This window comes from Cavia porcellus, unplaced genomic scaffold (assembly GCF_034190915.1).
Source record: "Cavia porcellus strain 051 isolate PalLab524CR breed Dunkin Hartley unplaced genomic scaffold, mCavPor4.1 scaffold_1, whole genome shotgun sequence".
Classification (NCBI taxonomy): Eukaryota; Metazoa; Chordata; class Mammalia; order Rodentia; family Caviidae; genus Cavia; species Cavia porcellus.
In genome coordinates, this window is record NW_026947484.1 from 139,152,554 (window position 1) to 139,174,523 (window position 21,970).

General features: G+C 36.6%; 1 protein-coding gene across 2 annotated transcripts in view; it reads right to left on the bottom strand.

The window, feature by feature from the left end:
• The window catches only part of Tbx15 (T-box transcription factor 15), a 113,998-nt gene that overhangs the window by 35,752 nt on the left and 56,276 nt on the right, over positions 1-21,970 (bottom strand). For both annotated transcript variants that reach the window (XM_003479268.5, XM_013143185.3), the window contains exons 2-5: positions 16,695-16,908; positions 12,595-12,696; positions 10,763-10,934; positions 9,566-9,733 (exon numbers count right to left, since the gene is read on the bottom strand). In XM_003479268.5, the coding sequence (XP_003479316.1) occupies positions 9,566-9,733; positions 10,763-10,934; positions 12,595-12,696; positions 16,695-16,908 (656 nt within the window). The remainder of the gene's footprint in view (positions 1-9,565; positions 9,734-10,762; positions 10,935-12,594; positions 12,697-16,694; positions 16,909-21,970) is intronic.

A 21,970-nucleotide genomic window follows, 5' to 3' on the forward strand; every position in this document is an offset into this window, starting at 1 on the left:
ACTAAGGAGCCCAATTTGACAAGACTGTAGGCTATAAGGGAAGCAGTGACAGGGAAGCTGGAGAGGCTGGATTGAGACTGCATCATGGAAAGGCTTTACCACTTTGCTCAGGCATTTAGATAACTTCGGAGACAGAAAAGAGCCATTTTAGTGATACAAACTTATGCTGAAAACTTTGACTGTGTGTACAAATACAAAGAAGACTATAAATATTTTGGAAAAATAAGCCAGTATGTTTTTAAGTTCAAAGGTCTCCATATCAACCAGTAGCCTACTTGACTAAGATCTGGTGTCTTCTATAGTATATAAAAGGATGCAAGTGACAGAGTAGTCATATGGCTTGCTGTCCTATGGATGTGATAGAAGATGAATGCTCGTAAAGTGGAAAAGGAAGTTGAAAGTCTTCCACTTTCCTACTCATATCCTAATAGAGTATGGCATAATACAAGATAAACAAATGGGGAATCAAGCAGTTAGACTTCATAGGCCTTAGATTTCCTAATCAAATGAAAATCCAGGGGCTGGGTGGGCGGTCACAGAAGAAACCAGAAAGGTGATCTCTGTATATAAAACAGGTGATTTTTTACTGTTTTGTTTTGTTTTTTTGTAGTTCTGTATTACGTGTACCCTTACACCACTTTGTTTTGTTCTGTGTTTTTCTCTTTTTCCTCTTAAATAAAATTAAAAAAAGAAAAAAAAAATAAATGGGGCAGCTGACTCCAATACAGATGGGTGGCTGACCTGGCTTGGATGTGCTACCACCTTGTCAGAAACTAAATAGGGAACCTGGGTAAGACTGCAGAAGAGGCTGTCAGACAGGAAGACCCACAAGACCCTGATTAAGAGAAAAAACAAGCTCAATTTCAACAGTGTCTAACCAGGAGAGTTTATCAGCACCAGGAACCCAGGACAAGCTAGACAAAATGCCTCACAGCAAAGACCAGCAGGGCTAGCAAACAACACAGGGACTTATAAGCAACCAACATAAAGATAAGATAAAGAATTTGCTCACCTCTACCCATGCACATGCAGCACAAAAGTAACAGCCATGGGGTACTGCAGGCAAGGAGCAAAAAGCAAAACTAAACATTCGTAGCAGATTATATTGCATAAAAGGAACTGGAAAGTTGTATTTCCCTTTATCCCACCTCAAAAAGGAGCCAAGAAGGTCTTGGGAAAACCAGTGAAAGAAAACCATAGACATGTGCACACAAACATGTACAGGCATGCACACACACACACACACACACACACACACAAACTACGCTGAATGTTTTACCTAATTTTTAACCTTCCTACACTAACAGACACACTGCCACTTATCCTCCTCATAATACTTTTCCTATTTTCAAATACACATCCAATCATTCTTGCTACTTTCTGAAGCAGCTCTGGAACTCTTTTCTCATGATTGTCTTTTGTTGTACTGTCATTATCCCATCTGCATCCTAAATTAATTCAAAACATTTACCTTTCATAGTCATTTTGATTTTAAAGGAGACTCAAAAGCTTCATGGTGCCAAACCCAGTGAATAAGGTAGATAAGGATATAAAGTAATGTTTTTACGAGCTTGAATTTCCATTGAATGAATTGCATTCAGCACAAACATTCGCCATATTTTTGCCAAACCTTCTATAGACATGAAACAGGACTTCTGGAACTGTTTCAGAAAGTGGCTTAAATTATATATCATTTTTATTACCAGAGAGAAAATATTTGAGCAGTTGATTTTCAAACTTATTCCACAATTATTTTTACCAGTTAGAACAAAATATTTCCACTTTCCTGGCCTCAGACCAGTTCACCATCATCTATTGGAAAGTATTCTAGATGACCTTAGAACTGATCTCCTTTCCTCTCCTCCCTAATCCAAGGGGATTTCTTCTCTACCCAACAGCATAGGTGATCTCTGTTAACACATATCTGCATCATGACATTCTCTTCAGTGGCCACCACTGTGCAGAATTCCAGCCAAGCTCCTACAGAGTCAGCACACGCCAACTGGCCCAGTCTCCCAACCCACCACTCTCCTCTGCACTGGTACACAGGCACCAGCCAAACCAGGTTGCTCCCAGTGCTAGTGTGTGCCAGGCTGTCCCCAGCACAGGTCTTCCCACTTGCTCTACTGCTATACTACTTTCAAAAGCTGACTTTTCCCAAGTACCAGTTTAAATGTCATACCCCAGGAGACAACTCTCCTACTCTCTATAACAAATAGAAAATCATTTATTGTCTCTATAATGTATCCTTTTTAATTCCATCTTTACTCTTAACGAGCAATCCTATATTTTATCTTTTGTCTTTTCCCCCTCCCCAGATTACAGGGAAAAACTATATCTTTTATAGTCCAATAGGCAGCATCTATTATGACATTCAATTGGCATTCAATAGATATTTGTTCAATAAATTAACGAGGGAATGAATGAATGAATGAATGAATGAATGAATGAATATGTGGGAACCAGAGGTCATTATTTCCAAAGCCGAGTAAAGATTTAGACATTCCACATGAAAGTCTCTCTTGATTTCTATTTGCCTTCACTTGCAAGTATTACAGACAAAAATCGTAAGCAAACTTGCAGTCAGAATAAAGTCTCTTGATAATTTCCTGTGCAACTAAAGCTATTCTGCGGCCGTCATATTCACACCTCACTCAGTGATGATGAAAAGACAACGTGAAGAGGCTGTAAAACCGTTTGTTTACTCCTTTACTTTCATAACCTTAACAGTGATTTGTTTTGTCTGAGTTACTGAAGACTGGTACAAAAGAGCATGGTTTCTGGATTGCAACCATTAATTTTAAGCATCACTGGCATTTTTGCCTGATAACATACAGGCAGTTAATAAATGAGTACATCACACGAAGCACAGCACAGACATAAATAGCAGAGGCTCCAAAGGAAATGAGATGTGAATAACTCAAGTATGATTTTATAGGTCCTAAAAAAGAAGGCTGAAAGAGCCTTCTCTTATTAACACTGCCTTAATTATTCTTATCTTCTTGAAAAGTTTCTCATCAGGGAAAAAATATAAAACAATAAGGCCTTTAGGCTGTATGAAAAAAAAGAACTCTATGCTTATTTAATTGGAAAGCTAGAGCAAAATTAGTGCAGTGAGGTAGGATATAATGAGTGGTTCAGAAATTCTATTGGGTTTGCTTCCGCATACCTGGATGTGGTTTCAAACTTCCTATCTGGTTCATGTAACCAGTTCTCATCAAGAAATAGGATTGTGTTACCTGGGGAAAACAGGGCTACGTCTCTTTGAAGTCTAGTTTCCTATTTGAAAAAAATCAATGTTTAGCAGTCTTTTTCCCTTAGAGAAGACAAAGACTTTGCAGTGGAAATTTCCTTCTAATTCAATGAGCACATATTGGCATCAGCTTCTTCCAAGAAAAAGCATAAAGAAGTGAGTCACCTTTATTCCCACTCTACCAGCTTACATTCCACAATGAGATTCTGGGCATAGAGTACCTTTTACTTTTCCATAGAACTGCCAACTTGGCATTCTAAGAACAAATAATAATAATAATAACTTCAGTATGCTAGCAACCCTGGGAGACTATGCCAAGCAGCAATGGTTACAGAAAGGAATGGAAAAGGGTAGGGAAAAGCATGAAATGCTCCATGAAAATAAAAACACTCTTTTCATACTTCAAATTTAAAGAATCAGAACTAGAGATATATAAAGAAAACGGTAAGAGAAATGTGTATGCAGCCATTTGCAAAGAATCTATCCAGCTCCATACACTATGAGCAGAAAGAAATATCTTAGAATTACAGATACAGAACTATCCATCTTAACTCATGGCATTAGAGTTTGGATCTGAAATGTACATTGAAGGCCATGTGCTAAAGGCATAATTTCCAACTGATGGTGCTATTGGGTGCTGGTATAAACTTTAGGAGGTAGGGCGCACTTGAAGAAAGTTGATTATTGGGGGGCATACTCTTGCAGGCTATTTTTATCCTCTCTGTCTCTGTCTCTGTCTCTGTCTCTGTCTCTGTCTCTGTCTCTGTCTGTTTCTGTCTGTCTGTCTGTCTCTCTCTTCTCTCTCTCTCTCTCTCCTGTCTCTCTCACTCTTTTTCCTCTCTCTCTCTCTCTCTCTCTCTCTCTCTCTCTCTCTCTCTCTCTCTCTCTCTCTCCTTCCTGACCACCACATAGCTTTTCTCCACAGTATGGTGGGCTATAATGTTATGCCTAATACCCTGAAACAAGAAGAAACAGCAAGTGACCATGAACTGCAACCTCTGAAACCATAAGCCAAAACAAATCTTTGATATTCTTTACTTGTTTATCTCAGGAATTTTGTCACAATGATGGAAAAATGACCAATACACTAAGTTTTTGGACTTCCAATTTTAATAAACCAATTATAATGAAGGATTGACATTTATGTCCCAATGTTTTTAGGACAGAACATTTTTCTACTCTCCTGCCTTTGTTATTCATAAAATAAGTGATAATTTATATTAAAAATAGAAATAACAATACAGATTAATGTATGACAATTACATTGAACATTTACATCGATAAAATATTGTCATTATTTGTCTCATTGGGGAACAATAAAAATCTTCTCCACAGATTGGCAGTGATGCTGGTCAAACCATCAATTTGTAAGTTAGAATGATAGGTAGCATGTTGTATTAAAAGCAATACAATCCATAAGCTGCAGAGTTGGGTCTGAAACTCATCTCTAGACTCTCAATTAGTATTTCCTGCTGTATCACACTGGTTTTTTAAAATAACATAACAGTGTGTCTCAAAAACACAAAATACTGAGAGGAGGACTGAACGTTCATATAGTAAGGTTCTAAAGAATTAAAGCTCCTAACAGAGTTACAGTGTACCAGCAGTTCTGAGGGAGGAGAGCCCATCTAGGGGAGAAAAAGTAAAGAAAGTTTAGGGGACAGTGTTTTCACTGACCTTGAAGACTAGAAATTATGCAGACAGATGAAGGAGAGGAAGGATTTCCTAGAAAACATGTAAAAGTAAGGCAGCTGTGAAGCTTAGTGGAAAACTAACTTGACTGCTGTTGTACTCCTGTAATGGCAACAAAGAAAAGTAGCCTAAATTTGAGCTGGTTAGTCACAGCGGGCCTTCATGGAAAGATTTAAAATCCCAGACTTTGTTGTCCAAGCCCTGAGGAGTCATCGGTAATGTATTTTTAGTAATGATACAGGAGATTTAGCCCAAAGGACTCTGACTCTACCACTGAGATACAGTCTCTGCTCTTTTCTACAATGTTTATCTGAAACAAGGTCTCTACGATTTGCCCAGGATCTCTTTGACTTTGTGATCTTCTTCTTGCCCTAGCCTTTCAAGTAACATGAATTACAGATGAGTGTGCCACCATGACAGCTCTTTTGACAGTTTTAATCAGTGCTATGCTTCACCAAAATTCGTCTTGTAAGAGATGACTTTTAACACATCCAGCTTGCAGTCCAGGTGATCTTACTTTGTTTTTTGGGTTCTTTTTTTTTGGGGGGGGTATTTTTTTCCATTTCAAATTTACTTTTTTTTTTTTTTTTTTTTTTTTTTGTCTTTTTCATTTTTATCAGTACCGGGGATCGAACTCACAACTGCCTGCTTGCAAGGTGCTTATGCCACTGAGCTAAATCCCCAGCCCCCAAATTTACTTTTAAAATTTTCTTATTTATTTTAAAAAGAAAACCAAAAAACAAGATAGAAATAATACGGAATTTCAAAAAGGAGGAAGAAATCAATACTAGTTAATATTTTGCATATTGCTATCTTAGAAGTAGTTGTTCAGGTTATAAGATCTAGGCATAAAAAATGATCAAATAATCAAACAATGGCAACATAAACTGTTCTTTTTGATGCACTAACAGAGATTAGTAGTACAGTTATCTATCTTGCACACATATACACACATAGTTAGGAGCCCACAGTTAGAGGAAAGACAAAGTCAGAACAAGGGCAAAAGCAGTGATATTAAAAAGAAGACTGTATTCTGTCAAAAGAAGTGACAGAGTCTAGACTATGGCCCACAAGTTTAACATGCTTGTGTTTTAATAAAAAAAATTTTAGGTAAATTTTGTTACTTGTTTATGTTGACACTATTATTTTATATGCTGCCTGTGATAATGCCTACTCATGTGGCCCACATGAGGTAGGGACATTCAACCACAGGCTGCATGTTGGACATGCCTGGTCTAGAAGCAAGAGTCAGCTGTTTGGCTGGGAAAACTAGAAAGAAATATTCAGGATACAAACTTTTAAAACAGGGAAGATTTGGAAGAGACAAAAAACAACAGATATGGGAATATTTTGTCAGTGAATAAATGAGGTATTTCTATCTTTCAAGTGTAGACTTGATAAAATATATTGTTCCAAAATTTTAAAAAATGTTTACAGACATGACCATCTTAATAATCTTCAGTATTGGAAACCATGCATTAATTACCTTAGTTTAATGGCAATAAATTTCTCCCAAACCTCATTTAAAATCATGCAGAATAAAAGAGGTATCTATTAGAATTTCAGAGCTATCAAGTATCTTGGAAAGTATAAAAATTAACCTCTTATTTTCAAGAAGCAAAAGATGAAGCCAGAAAGATACAATAAGTTTCCAGATTAGCAGAAAAAGCGTGGAAAATTTAGGACTCAAATCCAGGTCTCCAAATGTCTACTCCCTTGTTCATAATAAAGGACGCCGCTTTTCCTTAAGAAGAGTAGGGAACATTTCATTTCAGTTTTCTTCCCTCTCCTTTGTCATGTTCCTCCAAACAACTTGCTACGAACACTGAACACCTACCATCAACATTTACCTTCTTTACATTCACTCAGACCTGCTATTTCTTTAGAAAGAAAGCCATAAAGAATTTTGCCATAAAATATTAACCATTATTATTCCAGGCTATGAAGAGGAATAAAAACACAGCAATAGGTAATATAGCCACAAAAGAACATTTTCTGCTCTCTGGCATCTTTAGGACAAGTCTGAGAAGCACTATGACATAATAGCTCAAACTTACAGGATGCAGACTTCAAGATACTTGGAGGAAAGAACTGAGTTTTTTTTTTTTATTAGAAGGCACCTATTACATTTAATCACATTTACATAGTCAGTGGAAATTCTAAGCTATCATCTTACCTAGCGATTGATGGTTTGTGAAAAGCTGTTATCTTGATTTAAAATGGATGAATTGAATATGACTCTTCTATTTTGAACATTAGCATGTCATGAATTCACCATTGTGACATGAGAACGGAGAGATCAACGTAGGTAAGTATTGATTACTATCTATTTGAAGGCCAACATAGCTCTTTCAAGTCCCAACAATCAATTTCTTTTAATGAACAATTTATTCTTTAAACCTTCCTCTTTAAACCTGCCAGGCCAATGTAGACTGACTACTGTTAATATGGTAACAATTTTTGTCAGTGTATTTATGCATGTTGCTTCATCTAGATCTCATAACTATGTGAGGCAGGCACACTTTCAAACCAAGTAACACAATTTGAAAAAAATTAAGAAACATACAGTTTTTCACTGTTAAGGTCAGAAGTTCAGACCCATGAGGAGACTTATCTGCTGCCAGATCTCATGATTTTAAGTATAGCTTCCTGCCCTCATCCCAGTCCAGAAGTAAACAAAATATTATCTGAATAGAATATACTCAGATGATAAAACACTGTTACGAGGACATAGAGAAAGGGAAAGGGATTTCAGGTACCCATGTCTGATCCTTTCCCACTGTCAAAGTTGTAACCTTCAATGTTCTGTTTAAATTATAGAACAGCTTTCCTGGCCTTTAGACTGACCTCTGTGAAGTGATCTTATGTCCATATTTCAAAATTCTAGCAGGTTCTGCAAATTAAGTCCTAAAGTTGTAATACTTATTACTACATTATGCCTTCGCTGGGAAAGTCTTGAGGAAAGCCCCATCAGTTATTCAAACAGCTGAGACTCTGATTTGTCCTGTTTTGAGCCTCTGCCAGTTGCAAATTTCCAGTTGTTCCAAATGCCGCATTTATATTTCTGATACATGTTGTATTAGAGCTTGCAAAAATGAGGATCATTTAAGTTTTTCATATAGTCCTTAGTGGCCTCTGCAGTTTTACCACCTACAGAGTTTCAAATGGTTTAACAGATTTTAAATACCATTCAAAGCAAACTAAATCTCTTTACCTTAGATCAACTATGGCATTCACAAGGAAACTCTGATGTTGTGAATACTGTATAGCTACCAAAAAGTACTAAACATTTACTGGAACAAGGCTTTGTCATATATCAAATCCTTCCCAAAGTAAGGAACATGTAAAGAAGGTTATCTAGGCACACTATGAAAGAAACATGCTTTCTATACATGAGCCAAAGATTACATCAGTCAGCTTTACCTGCTTGGCACATAAAAAGTGCTCAATAAATAATTAATAAATGTATATTTTGCCCCAATTGCTTTAAAAACAAAAGAACACAAAAGGTATTATGAAAAGTATACAAGTTTATTTTGCTTCACACAGGCCCCAGTAAAACTATACTAATTTTTAAGATAAACTTTTGTTTCATAAAAGAACTCACTGCATGATCCTTTTTAAAGACAATTTGCCAAAAGATAAGATACAACTTAAATTGGGTTTCAGGAGCTGGGAATGTGTCTTAATGGTTGAACACTTGCCTAACATGCAGCAAGGCCTTTGGTTTTAACCCCAGCATGATAAAAGGGGATTGAGGACTTCACATGCAACGTTTAGGGAAATCCATAAAAAGAGATTTGTAAAACCATCCAGCCAAACAGACAAACAAACAAAAAAACCGAGAGGTGATGACAAGCTGAAGGCTGGGTAGCAGACGGGAAAAGAAGAATTAAAATACATTTTGTACAGGTTCAAATTCCTAATGATGAATGTGATCGATATGTATAACACACATGTAATTATAAAAATTATATGGCATTGAATTAATCCACTGCATTATCATTCTGTATATATGTCTTTTACGCAACTAAAATTTCCTTTCTTAAGGAAAATAATCATTTTATCTCTTTAATCAGCTCTATTTCTGTACTACTGGGACGTATCTATCAACATTTGTAGAATGAATGAGCATACTATGTACAGAAAATCTTACAGATCTTAGAGTGTGGCTGCGGATCACATGGAGATAAATTTATCTGAGAGTGTAAATGGAGGTAGTGAACCTTAAATAGTTTGAGGGCTTGATGACTTTGATGTAGACTGGTGGAGGGAAGGTATGAATCAAACCTCAGTACTTACAAAGGAATTCCAAATGATGAGGATCATTTGACGGTATTTGGCAGAGACCATGATCACAGATATAAGTGTAGAGAAACTTGAAAAGGAGGAGGTTTGGTCCTCTTGATCAAAGATCTTGTCTCTGATCTAAATGTAGACTGTGCCAGCTGTCAGTAAGCATTATCATATTGTCATCACGAGTGCCCCGTGTACTGTAAGAGTACTGTCTGTCATTCTGAAATTTCAGTGCCACAGAGAAAGACTAAGTATGTCTTACCAAAACCAAGCATAATCTCCTTACAAATATGCAACAGAAGACTCTCAACAGTACAATCTTACCTGCTGGTTCTGATAGGCTGTCACTGTGGTGAACACAGTCTCAGGAAAGTTGAATGTTTTCACCCCATCTCCCACAGGGACAGGCTTGGTGGGGGAAAGGTCACTGCTGAAGTCCTTGCGGATCACATGAACTCGAGGCTGGTATTTGTGCATAGAATGCAGAATAATCTGAAATGAAAATAAGAAATACACTAGGTTTGACTTTAAGGTCCCTACAATCCTTTCAAGTTCTCATGCAAAATAAATCATAAGACTGAACACTGTAGAGCAGAGATTGGGACTAGAATGTACAGGAAACTGAAAATCAATATATTTGCCCCTTAGAGGAAGAATTATATCCATGGATGACACTATGGAAATACATAGTAATGTAACCCTATTTTGGATGTTAGATAACATATATTTTCTTTAATTTGAAAAATATTGAAAATCTGTCCTAGTACCAGATAACAACCCCCACCTGAAAGGTCTCTGCACTTCTACTGTACGTATAGTTGCTCCCTCCAGATTTAAATCTTTATCATGGAGTCTTTAAATTCTACCAAGTATTATTTGCATTTGTTTTTGAATTTATGGACATTGTTTTCTGTCATACGAGTGTGAATTGCATACAGGTGTCCTCACTTCCTCAGAAAACTGTCATTTCCTTGAAGACAGGAGCCATGATTTTAGCTTCCTCAATCATTTCTTAGTGCTCAGTCTGGAGTCTGGCACTGACTGAAAATTCAGTGCATATTTTATTACCATAAGTAAATTAATAACAACAGTTATTCCAATTATATCCACAAAGTCTTGAGACTTTATCTTCTATAAATTTATAAATTTTTAACAAATTAGCCAAAACGTCATCCTCATTTCCCTTAGCTTATTGTTTTATGAGTTACTTTACTGAATGTTGTAATTTATTTTGCTACTGTTTAGCTTTTCTCACTTGTGTTTCTCACTTGCCTCCTTGACTAGATTGTAAGTCCTTGCAAGAAAAAGACTTTGTTTGATAAGCATAAGATTATATATAGAAGATGTTTGCTAAATGTTAGATTTGTAATAAATTACATTTAACTTTCATGTTTATTTACTTAAAATGGCCTACAGTGGCATAGAGATTTTAATTTTAGCTATTTTTAAAAATCCAGGGCTAGTCAACTCTAAAATAAAAAGGGAGGGAGAGGAAGAGGGATATGAGACTCTTGAACTCACATGTCCTTGATCATCCAACTCATTGTTGGTCAGCTTGAGTTTGTCAAAACTGACCACCTGTCTCATCCAGGTATCTCCAGAAGCTAGAGAATCCGGGTGTATATAAACCCTTGGAGGCACAGGGGAATCAGCATTGCCAGCCACCATCCATTTGGAACTGTGATACACATACCTGAAATAGGGAGAGTAGAGGATTCAGAAATAGATGCAGAGAGAAATTCAAAGGTCCAGGAAACAAGTGGAGACAAAGAGATGACAAGAATGGAGAAGTAATGACAGAAGTAACAGACATGGAGAATAGAAGTGAGAAAAACAGAAAGGCAGATAGTGAAGGAAAATGAAATAGAGATGAAAATGGAGAATGGGATAGAAAGGGGGAGGGCAGGGAAGTATTGTGTTAATGATCAAAGCTACAGCTCTCACAGGGAAAACATTCTCAAAGTCCTTTTCCTTTCTTCTACTTCTCTTTGCCATGCACCCCTGTGTGCACACAGGCACGCGGAACCACGTGTCTAGCTGAGGAAGGGTATTTTACTGCAACCTTTCACCTTTCAAATGCAAACCATATAATCTTTTGGCCACTTGTTCAGGATTTTGTTCCTTATTAAAAACATCTTCCATATTGTCCTATAAAATGCAGCCATGTGCAGAGACTCTTTAAGCCTCTCACTTGTTAACCATTTCCTTGCTGCAGATTTGAACTCAGTCATTTTTGTGAGAGTGGAATCCTTCTGACTTAGTGCGACCACTCCCAGAACATCACTAAATGCTCGCAGCTATCCCTTCCTCTATTGAAGCTAGTTTTGAAATGCACTATCTTCCACATTTTTTTCCCCATGAAGCCACTGGATGTGAGATGTTCCTGGTAGCACAGGAAGCCAATTTTCTGCACCTCAACAACTTTTGCACAATATTAAAGAGTCATCTTTCCTGTTTCTGAGTTTTGTAGGATCACAGGGGATCTACATTCTGGAAAACAAAGGCACTGAGTCCAATTCCCTGGCCAGCTCTCTTGCACTGCCATAGCAGTCCTGACCTTCCCCATCCACTTGTTACCTCCAAATTCATAGATGCAGGGCTAAATCCTCAGACATTAAATACTTCAGAAATGACTTCCCTCTTTTATTTTTTGGTACCAGGGATCAAACTCAGGACCTTGTGCTTGCCAGGCAGGCACATATGGTACTGAGCTATATCCCCAGCCCAGATGACCCATTATTTGCTGATTTGACTGAGATCTTAAGAGATCAAATAAACCACAACTTTTTTTTCTAAAAACCACATATAAGCCATCCAAGTGACTTAGAGTCTACACTGACTTTTAATGACTTTGAAAGTAAATTATTTAGAGAATATCTTCATGTTCACATTTAGCACAGTATTTCTCCCTAAATAGACACCCTTCTTTAAGTGTTACCTAATTCTCTACACACCAGCTGTATGATTGGGTATATTGCATTGGTCCACTTTTTCCTGTCTCCAAAATAATTCATCACTATGATGAATAATACAAATATATTAATCACTTTTAATGTTAACTACATTAATTTTAGACTCAAGTCCTATTTAACTTTTGCTGCCCTGGAAGACATTATAACATCTTATTCTATCCAGAGACATAAGGAGAACTTAAGACCAAACTGTTACTGAGCCTGATCTCTTACCTCTAGTTACTATATCCTGCCTGGTACTGTGCCACAGTCCATTAGCATATCCTTTCTCTGTCTCCTGTATATTGTACAATGTTAAAATCCTTTACCTGGTGAGTTTAAAGAGCTTTCATTTGAGATACTGATGATGCCCATGATTCCACAGCCCAAAGTCATTCTTACCTATATCTTTTATTGTCCACAGGCACAATGTCCATTGCTATGTAGTACTGCTGGTGTGGATCCAGGCCAGTGATTTTTACTCTCATGGCAGGAAACATCCTCCTGTGGGAATAAATCAGTAATGAGGCAGGAGAGGGGAAGTAATGAGAGTAAAATCTCCAAGAGTATCTTGTTATTAGGTCCCCCAAGCATATCAAAGTCCAAAGTCCTCTAACTCTTAAAGTGGTCTGATGCTTTAAAAATTATCTCTATAAAATGTAGCGAATACCTATATTGCTGAAATAGCATCTCTTCTTAATTTAAATTGACCCATTTAATGATTCATATACCCAGGGATCTCATACATATCCTGCCTTATATTTTAAGTTAATTTTTAATATAACATATATATGTATATGTAGGTATGTGCATATCTACACATTCATTGCCTATTATCTATAATCTTTTTAAACATAGACACAATAACTTTTACTTATTACTCAGAAAAATCATCAGTTTATGGTAGGTGATTATAAAATATCTTGGCTGACTGAGTTTATTAGAAAATGACCACTCCAAAAAAATCACCTCTCAAGAAAAATAAGAAAAAGAAAAAAAGGAGCTACTAGCCCCCCCAAAAAGGGCCACCAAAAGTTTTTTCAATGTATAACACCGCAGAAAAAAATTCTGCAAATTCTCAGGCTGTCAACGTGTGTGTCAGAGGAAGGACCCTGAAGAATAGGAAGCAAATTCCAAAAGAATTCTGTGGCCTCTGGGCAATACCTCGTTTCTACCACAATGGCTTGTTAAACTTGCCAAAGCAAGTGAGGTCAGGATATGGCACTTTACAACTTCTCTCATAATTGTAGAGAGGAGGAGAGGGAGCAGCCCAAAAGAGGTACTGAATTTTGAGAAGTCTAGAATAAAGCTCACCATTCTTCTTTACCCAAAAGAAAAAACAAAGAAAAATATAAAGCTCTTTAGCATCAAGCCAAACATTTTTTAAATGCTCAATTCAAAATCTTGGGTTGCCATGAATGAGCTCTAGGGTACTTGTACACAAAACACTGCATTAAGCTTAACCATCTGGGGCTAGTTAGTTGAGCTGGGCAGAGAACAGTGCTAATGAGGTCAAGGTCAGAGGCTTGATCCACATATGGCCTAATTGGCTTTGCTCCATTTCACAGCCATGGACCATACACTGACCTCAGACAGCCATCTTGAAAATGTAAACCTGTTGCATGAGAGATTTTCTCTGCAAATCACATATTCACTACCTATCCAGGAAAACAAACCAAAAATAAAATGTCTTCTGGCTCCAAGTCAGTGATATCATCATATTGTAAGGACACAAGAGACTACAGACCTTTAATGGAGATAATGGCTAATTCTTAAATTGTGCAAATAATAATATACAATCATTCCTTTTTTCTACTTTATTGTTTTCAGAAGCTTCTGTTAATAAATCCTTTTATATTTTCTTCCCCTTCCCATATGTTATGCTTTGATTTTATGGTGTTAATGAAATGTAATGGTTGACTACTCTTAATGACTAGCTATACTTTCACTATAGATAAGGCACCAGGATCCACAGTAATTCTTTCCAAAACTTATATATATATATATATATATATATATATATATATATGCAGATCAATAGTTATTTTGTTAGTGACAATTACTTACAATTGTTCCATTATGTATAAATGATTGAAAAGCATCTTCCCAGGGATAAGGAGGAAGTTCTTTCACTTATTATCTGAGCTAGTGAAATGTAGTTTAACTCAGCCACCCACAGATACTGCATTACACTGAAAGAAATCAATTTTTCATGACTTCAAGAACACAGGCTTTAATGCTTTGAAGTTAAGTAACTATTTGGAACAGTTATATGATCTTAATAGAGATGATACCTCATCTCTTCAATGAGCTATGTGACTTTGGATAAGTCATTTAACTCTATCACCATCAATGATAAAATAACAAAAAAGAAAAGATAAGTTTTAAGGTATTTTCCACTGCTTCAAAATTCTAACTTTAAATTCTCTTAAAACTTTGAAAGCATTTTTCTTTCTTTTTGTCAATAGTTTAGCATAGGCTATCAAGTGAAATAACATTCTAGAAGAAATAATTTTATAAATTTCATTAAATGAGATGTGTTCAGTTTTAATTTTATCGCTAAATTTAGAACAGTTCTTTTGGTTTTCAAATTCATTAATCCCTGTAGATATCTCTGTCCATGGTGCTGATTACCCAGGTCCTGCTGCTGTGTTCCAAATGCAAGTACTATATGGATTGCAATATTTCCAAATCACCACATTGTGATTTGGGATGTTAGAAGCAGATGGTGATGAAGATCTTCTGAATGGTTATAGAATGCATAGAAACAAAGATAACTTAACAAAAAGTGGAAATTGGAACTACATAAGAAAAGAAATTTAAGTGAGAATGAAATCAACTAGGGAAATGAAGAGGGATAAATAAAACCAATAGAAGAGAAAGCTTCTATTTTCAGTACTAGCGATTGAACCCAGGTATTTGGCATTGAAATTCATCTCCAGTTCCTTTTCTTTTAGGATAGGGTCTCATTAAATTGCTAAGTTGCTCAGACTTTTGAGGCTCCAGTCTCAGTCTCCCAAGGAGATGACATCATAGGTATACACCACTGTGTCCAGCTACATAAATATTTTTGAAGTTGTCCTAGAATTATCTGACCAGTATATTAATGTAATACCAGCAAAGGCTAAGGCAATACAATACAGAAATAGAATATAGTTTCTAAACCTCAGCAAAGGAGTTTGATATAAGTAAAGAATAAACTGTGTGTGTTTGTAGGAAATATGTGAATTATTCAACTATCAAGGTGAAGCTGTGAAAACAAATGTATGGAAGAAATTGTGAAATGAGTCACAAGAGACAAGAAAGTAGGCAAATAGATGTTTAAATGGACTGAACTCACAGAAGTGCAGAAATGAGTGAATGCTGTCAGCAACAGCGATGACTGGAATACACAGACCCAAAAGTAAAGTGTGAATCCAAAATCAAGTGGAAAATCTCATAAACAAAAAAGTTATAACATTTTGCCTCTCTTTAAGCTATTCTGTCAAAAATAAAAAAGTAAAAACCTCTTATTTGAATTACTGTTTTCTTCTAGGCCTTAATACCACAAAATGTAGAAGAGAACATTAAAACCCAAACAAAAAGAATGAGCTAGCACTGAAAATAATTCTCCTTCAAAGTTGCTCTACCTGTGAAGCCCTTTTGAGTTTTTTCTTATTACTAAAACTTTAAAGATGGTGTTTAAAATAATTCTAGGTTCATTTTAACCTCACATTTTTGTGATATCTTGCTGTATTTGGAGGTTTCTTCACATGCTTGTAGGCAATCAAAATATCTTTTTACTTTAAAAAGCCAGGTTCATGTAAATAACTTAGTGGCACGATCCTGCTTTACAATATTTCTAGGAATTTTAAGGGACATAATATATGTTGAGTGTGCAACACAAAACAGGTATCCAACAATGGAGAACTGAAAGATGCCAACCCAGGAGAAGCTCAACAAAAAGTATCTATTTTAAGAAAAACTGTGTTTTTAAAACTTTTATTGTCCTAGATAAATAATATTGCAGTAAATACTACAGATCTTCATTAAAGTTTTATAATAATATTAAGCCAACAATAAGATACAATGGTGTTACCAATGGGACTCACAAAATATACCAAACCCAACTTTTATAAAAGCATCTGGTTGCCTTAAATGCCTTAGAAGACATAAACTACTGTTTGGGGAGCAAACTGCTTATAAACATTTACACTGGAAGGATAAACACTTGTTTTGGCAATTTTTAGATATTAAAATAAGAACAGACCTCCAGAACTAGCTGAAACTTATTTATAGGTGGAAAGTGTGTGTGAGGACAGAAGTGACTTAGATTTGAGTACTTGGAAGGAAATAGCAAAAGCACAGTAAACACCACAGAACTGAGATGTCCAAATGCAGAAAAGTACATGCAACTTGCTTTGGCTTAGTGATGCTGCTACCCCCTAAGTAAATGAAGAGGAAATTTAATGGCTTCTCCTTTGATTCTTTGAATCTGGCTACTCAAAGAAATTTATCCTCACCTGCCTGCTTTGGTGATGATCATTTCAGTTCCAATATCATGGAACCTCTTCCAGAGGTCAGCACATTGTAGCTCCACCTGAATTTCCTCCATGGAAGACATGGTAGCAGGCACAGGGCCTGCTGCACCCGTGGCCAGGTCAGTGTGAGCGCCGAAGGAGCAGGAGGTCCGCTCAGTGAGTACCTCAGAGTCTGAACCAGTGCTCTGCTCAGAATCTGCAAAATAAACAATCAAGTTTTAGGTGAGAAACTACCCGGCACTGAAAGCTGGAGGGCTGGGGGATGTGGTGGACTGTGGAGAAAGGTGAACAAAAGGAGACTTGAAGTTGGGAAGCTCCAGAGTATAGCACTCAAGGAATTTTATTATTTGCTTTATGGTTTGTTTTTGTGATTTATGACCTTCTTTCAGGTTTCACATTTCCAACATGACATCTGGCATTTTAGTAAGTTTTAGCAAGAGCTGAAGAAAATTGGCCCACAACCGGTAATATAAAGAATACGAATGTCACCATGTTGAAAGGAATGAAGCCAAACTGAGCTGACAAAAATAAACACCTAAAGAAAGGAAAATCACAATTAAAGACTATATCTCTAACTGCAGCCTAGACTGCTTCATTTAAAAGAAGGAAAGACTCAGTGCTAACAACAGCATTTCTTTCATTCCATGTCACCATCATCATAGCCCATCAGTTAGTTACTTTTTTAAAACACAGCAATTTTTCTTCTATTCCTGTATATCCTGGTCATCCAAAGTAATGAAAAGTTGTTTGGTATATTGAGAAGCACTTTGTCACATATTTGAGTAAACTGTTTTTCCTAGCAGTCCAATCAGGCCATTTTTGATGGGAAAAAACCCCGTTGTAAGGCAAGGATATAAGCATATGGAAAAAGTTACTTGAGAAGGCAGTTGAAACAAAGGGAATAAATGAGTTCAGGAGACACCTTGATTGGTTTCTGAAGTATGAGTGAGGGGAGGGGGTGATCCAAACAGGAAGACAGAATTCAGAACAACCAAATAAAAAGCTGGCAGGCTGTGCCAGATGGTCCTTCTCTGTGTCTTCTATTCTCACTGAGAGAGGGGGGAGCAGGGAGACAGAAGATGAAGAGGTTGGGATTGGATTTATCAAAACAGAATCACCTAGAGTTTTTTAAATTCTAAGATTCTGAAGCCAAGAGTTGAATTAAAATTTCCCAAATCCAAAATATTTTTTTATAATCTTTTTAGATCAAATCATACTGCAAACCAAGCCTGTGAACCTTCTCTAACTACCCCCACTTAATAGCCAGGATTCTGATTACTTTCACTATAAATAAATAACTATATATTTAATGTAAAGGCTGAAAACAACATCACATTACTCTGACAAATGGCTTTTTACACTATTTTTATCAAGTAATAATTGCACAAATTTATGAGTACAGTGTTAATATTTATATGTGCTGTGTAATGATTATATTAGCATTTTCATTTCTTTAAATGTTTATCACTCTTTGTGTTGGGTTTTATTTTTAATATTTATTTATTTTGATGCTGGAGATTTTGCACTGAGATGCATACCCATCTCCCTTCCCCACCCTTTTTAAGACAGGGCTAAGTCACTATGTTGCTAAGTTTCCCAGGCCAGACTAGATCATACCATCCTCCTGCATCAGCTTACAAGAGTATAAGGATGACAGGTAAAATCCACCATGCATAGCTTCTTTCTTTCTTCCTTTTTCACCATTGATCTTTTGAGACTGGCCTCACTTTGTAATTCAGGCTAAGCCTGAACTCACTATGTAGCTGAATCCTCCCTCGAACTTGCAGTGACCTCCCTTTCCTCAGTTTCCCAAGTGCTGGGATTACAGCCATGTGCCACCATGCTCAGCTCCATTTTCTTTCTTAGTTAAATTTATCTTTAACTGATACATGAAAACATAAAATTTGTATGTATTTAATGGGCCAATGTTATCTTTCAAATACACATACCTACTGTATAGTATTTAAATCATGGTGAACATGACTATCTCCTCACATCATTTCTTTATGATAAAAAAAAAGTCAAAATTCATTCTAGTTTTCTGAAATGCACAGTGCATAATTATTTTTTGTAGTCACCATAATATAAAATAATAACCCAGAACTTCTGCTTCCAACTGTAACTTAGTATTTATTTTCCTATTCTTTCCTTTCTCCTACTTTCTCCAGCTTCTGGTAATCACCAATTTACCCTCAATTTCTATATCATCAACTTTTCTATATCATCAACTTTTCTTAGATCCCATGTGTGGGTGAGATCATGTGGTACTTGTCTTTCTGTGCCTGGATTATTTTGCTTAACATAATGAGCTCTCATTCAATTCATATTGTCCAAATACAAAATGATAGGATTTTCTTCTTTTCATGGTTGGAGAGTATTTGAGTGTGTGTAGATATGCACCTAATTTTCTTTATCCATTCATTAGTTGGCAGACATTTAGATTGTTTACATTGCCTTGCTAATACGAATAGTGCTAAAATGAATATGGTAGCACAGGTGCCTATTTGACACATCGATTTCATTTCCTTTGGTTATATTCTCCAAAATGGGATTGGTGGTCATATAATTTTGTCCTTTGTGGAACTTCCATACTGCTTTCCATAATAGCTACACCAATATATAGTCCCACTAACAGCCTTTAAAAAGTCCCTATTCTTCAGAACCTTGTCAGAACTTCTCTTTTTAAAAATAATAACCATTTTTGCCTGAATAAAGTGATATATTATTGAAATTTTGATCTGCACTTTCCTGGTGGTTAGTGATGTTGAGTATTTTGCATCTGTATGTCTTCTTTTGAGAAATGTCTATTTAGGCGTATGACGAATCACCTTCCAATACTATCAATGGTCATAGCTTCCTAGATATCAGTCTTCAACCCTAGGAAGATGGGCAAAGGATGAGGCAAAGGATGAGGCAGAATTCCACGTCATTTTGCTGCCATTCTCACTTGCCTGTTACATGTAAACAACACATCAAATGATTCCTTTACTTTTCTTTCTTTGTAGCCAAGACTTGTTTCTCTATCAAATCTAGGCATCATCTGTGGTAAGAATATTCTACAGTTTTGTCAGAGTCCACAAAGAATAAATGTCCACAGGGAACAAAATTTTCCCCTTCAGTCCTTATCTATCACCCCTGAACATACCCAGGTTTCTGCCTGAGTGAACCAAACACCTAAGTAAAGAAGAGGTTTGTAGCTAAAAATTTGAATTTATCCATTATCACTAATTTAACTACTATCTCCATTTTAAAATAAAGTTTTGGGGCCTGGGGATTTAGCTCAGCGGCATAAGTGCCTGCCTTCAAGCAGGCAGTCGTGAGTTCGACCCCCGGTACTGATAAAAAGGAAAAAGACAAAATAAATAAATAAAGTTTTACAACTAGATTGTAGATGTCTAAGCATATAACTTTAGGCCTTAGGCTAAATAATAACTACATTTGGCCTCCTTAGAACACAGATTAGTAAACATATCTAAGACAAGATCTGCTACTGAGAGATGAGTCTCCCATCCTATCTTGATTCTAGATTCCTTTCAGTAGCCAAACCATTATATCATCACACCCCATCCAACACTCCAGTTCAGATTCCCTAAGACATAGAGCTCCTCACTTATCAGGAATTATTTTTTTAAAAAGCCTTCTCAAACAAAACTTTCAAAAATACCTTGAGTTTACAAATGGGAACAAAGCGTTATAAAATCTCTTCATCATACAGTGTCACCATTACAAAAAAGTTGGAACCAGAAACTCTAAATAAACTCTAGCAGAAGCTTCTGATATATCATTTCTCCAATGTGTGTTTAGGAAGGGTGAAAAGAGGAATAAGTGTGTATACAGTGACCATAAACATTTTTTTTTTTATCGGTACTGGGGATCAAACTCACGACCATGCACTTGCAAGGCAGGCACTTATGCCACTGAGCTAAATCCTCAGCCCAACTTAAGCTGTCAACTTAAGGCTACAATTAAAATGAGGACCATGGCTGGAGAATTAGAAAAAAGGAGACTGTTATACTACATCATATGGAATAAAAAGGTGCTCCAAAAGCTCAGCGAGGTGGTGCAGGGCTAGAATCCCAGCACTCTGGGAGGCTGAAGCAAGAGGACTGCAAGTGTGAACTCAGCGTGGGCAATTTGGTGACTTGAGGAAACCTTGTCTCCAAGAAAACTTTAGAAACATTAGTGTGAAAGCCCCTGGCTTCAGTCTCCAGAACCAAAACTCTCTCTCTCTCTCTCTCTCTCTCTCTCTCTCTCTCTCTCTCTCTCTCTCTCTCTGTCTCTCTCTCTCTCTGTCTCTCTCTCTCTGTCTCTCTCTCTCTCTGTCTCTCTCTCTCTCTCTCTCTCTCTCTCTCTCTCTCTCTCTCTCTCTCAGATTAAATGGATTAATGAATAACCTTAGAAACATTAATCTTAAGGGTCCCCTTCCTCTTCATGCAATAAGAAGCAAACTGAAGACTTTTAGAATTGCTTCTGCTTCTGATGACCTGAAGAATGTAAGAATCCTCTCAGTTTAAATGAAAGCCCAGAAAAATTCAATAAGAAGCATCGAATTTAAAACTAGGAGTCACAAGTTAAATGAGGGAAAAGAGCTCAGATTCACTTTATCACAGAAATTAAAGAGCTAAATGAATGTTAAGGGTTTTCAATTTCAATCAAAATATCAATTAGTACCTATGAGCACATGGCTTTAGATTAGTTACCATACAGTAGTTAATCTAGAATTAGAAACAGAATCATAGATGTTGGGAAGTTTTCCAGTTAACGCTGATTAACTATGTGTTAATTGAGAGCATGTTATGTACCCAGAACTGTGCTAAATTCTTGGAAATACCAAGTACACATAGGAGCTGCTTTAGTTACTTGTCTCACCTTGCTGGGACAAAAATACCCAATACCCAAAATTAAGGAAGGAAAGGCTTATTTAGCTCACAGTTTGCAGAGACTTCAGTCTATAATCTCCTGTCTCCAAGGCAAAGTGGCATGGCACAGGGACAAAATGTATAGTTCTAATGGAATATAATGTTGATAGATTTGATACTGGCTCTTAAGGATTGTTAAACCTGTGTTTTAATGTTCAAATTATAAACATCCTGAGCCTATGCCAGAGGCAGACATGAAGATAATGTGAACACTAAACCCACCCTGGAGAAGTGGAGGCAGATAGCTTGTTTAGGATATAAGGAAGGAAAAGAGGCTTGTTCTCCACTTTTTCTCTTTTTGCTTGTACTGTCTTCTGCTGCCATGAACTGTTGCCCCTG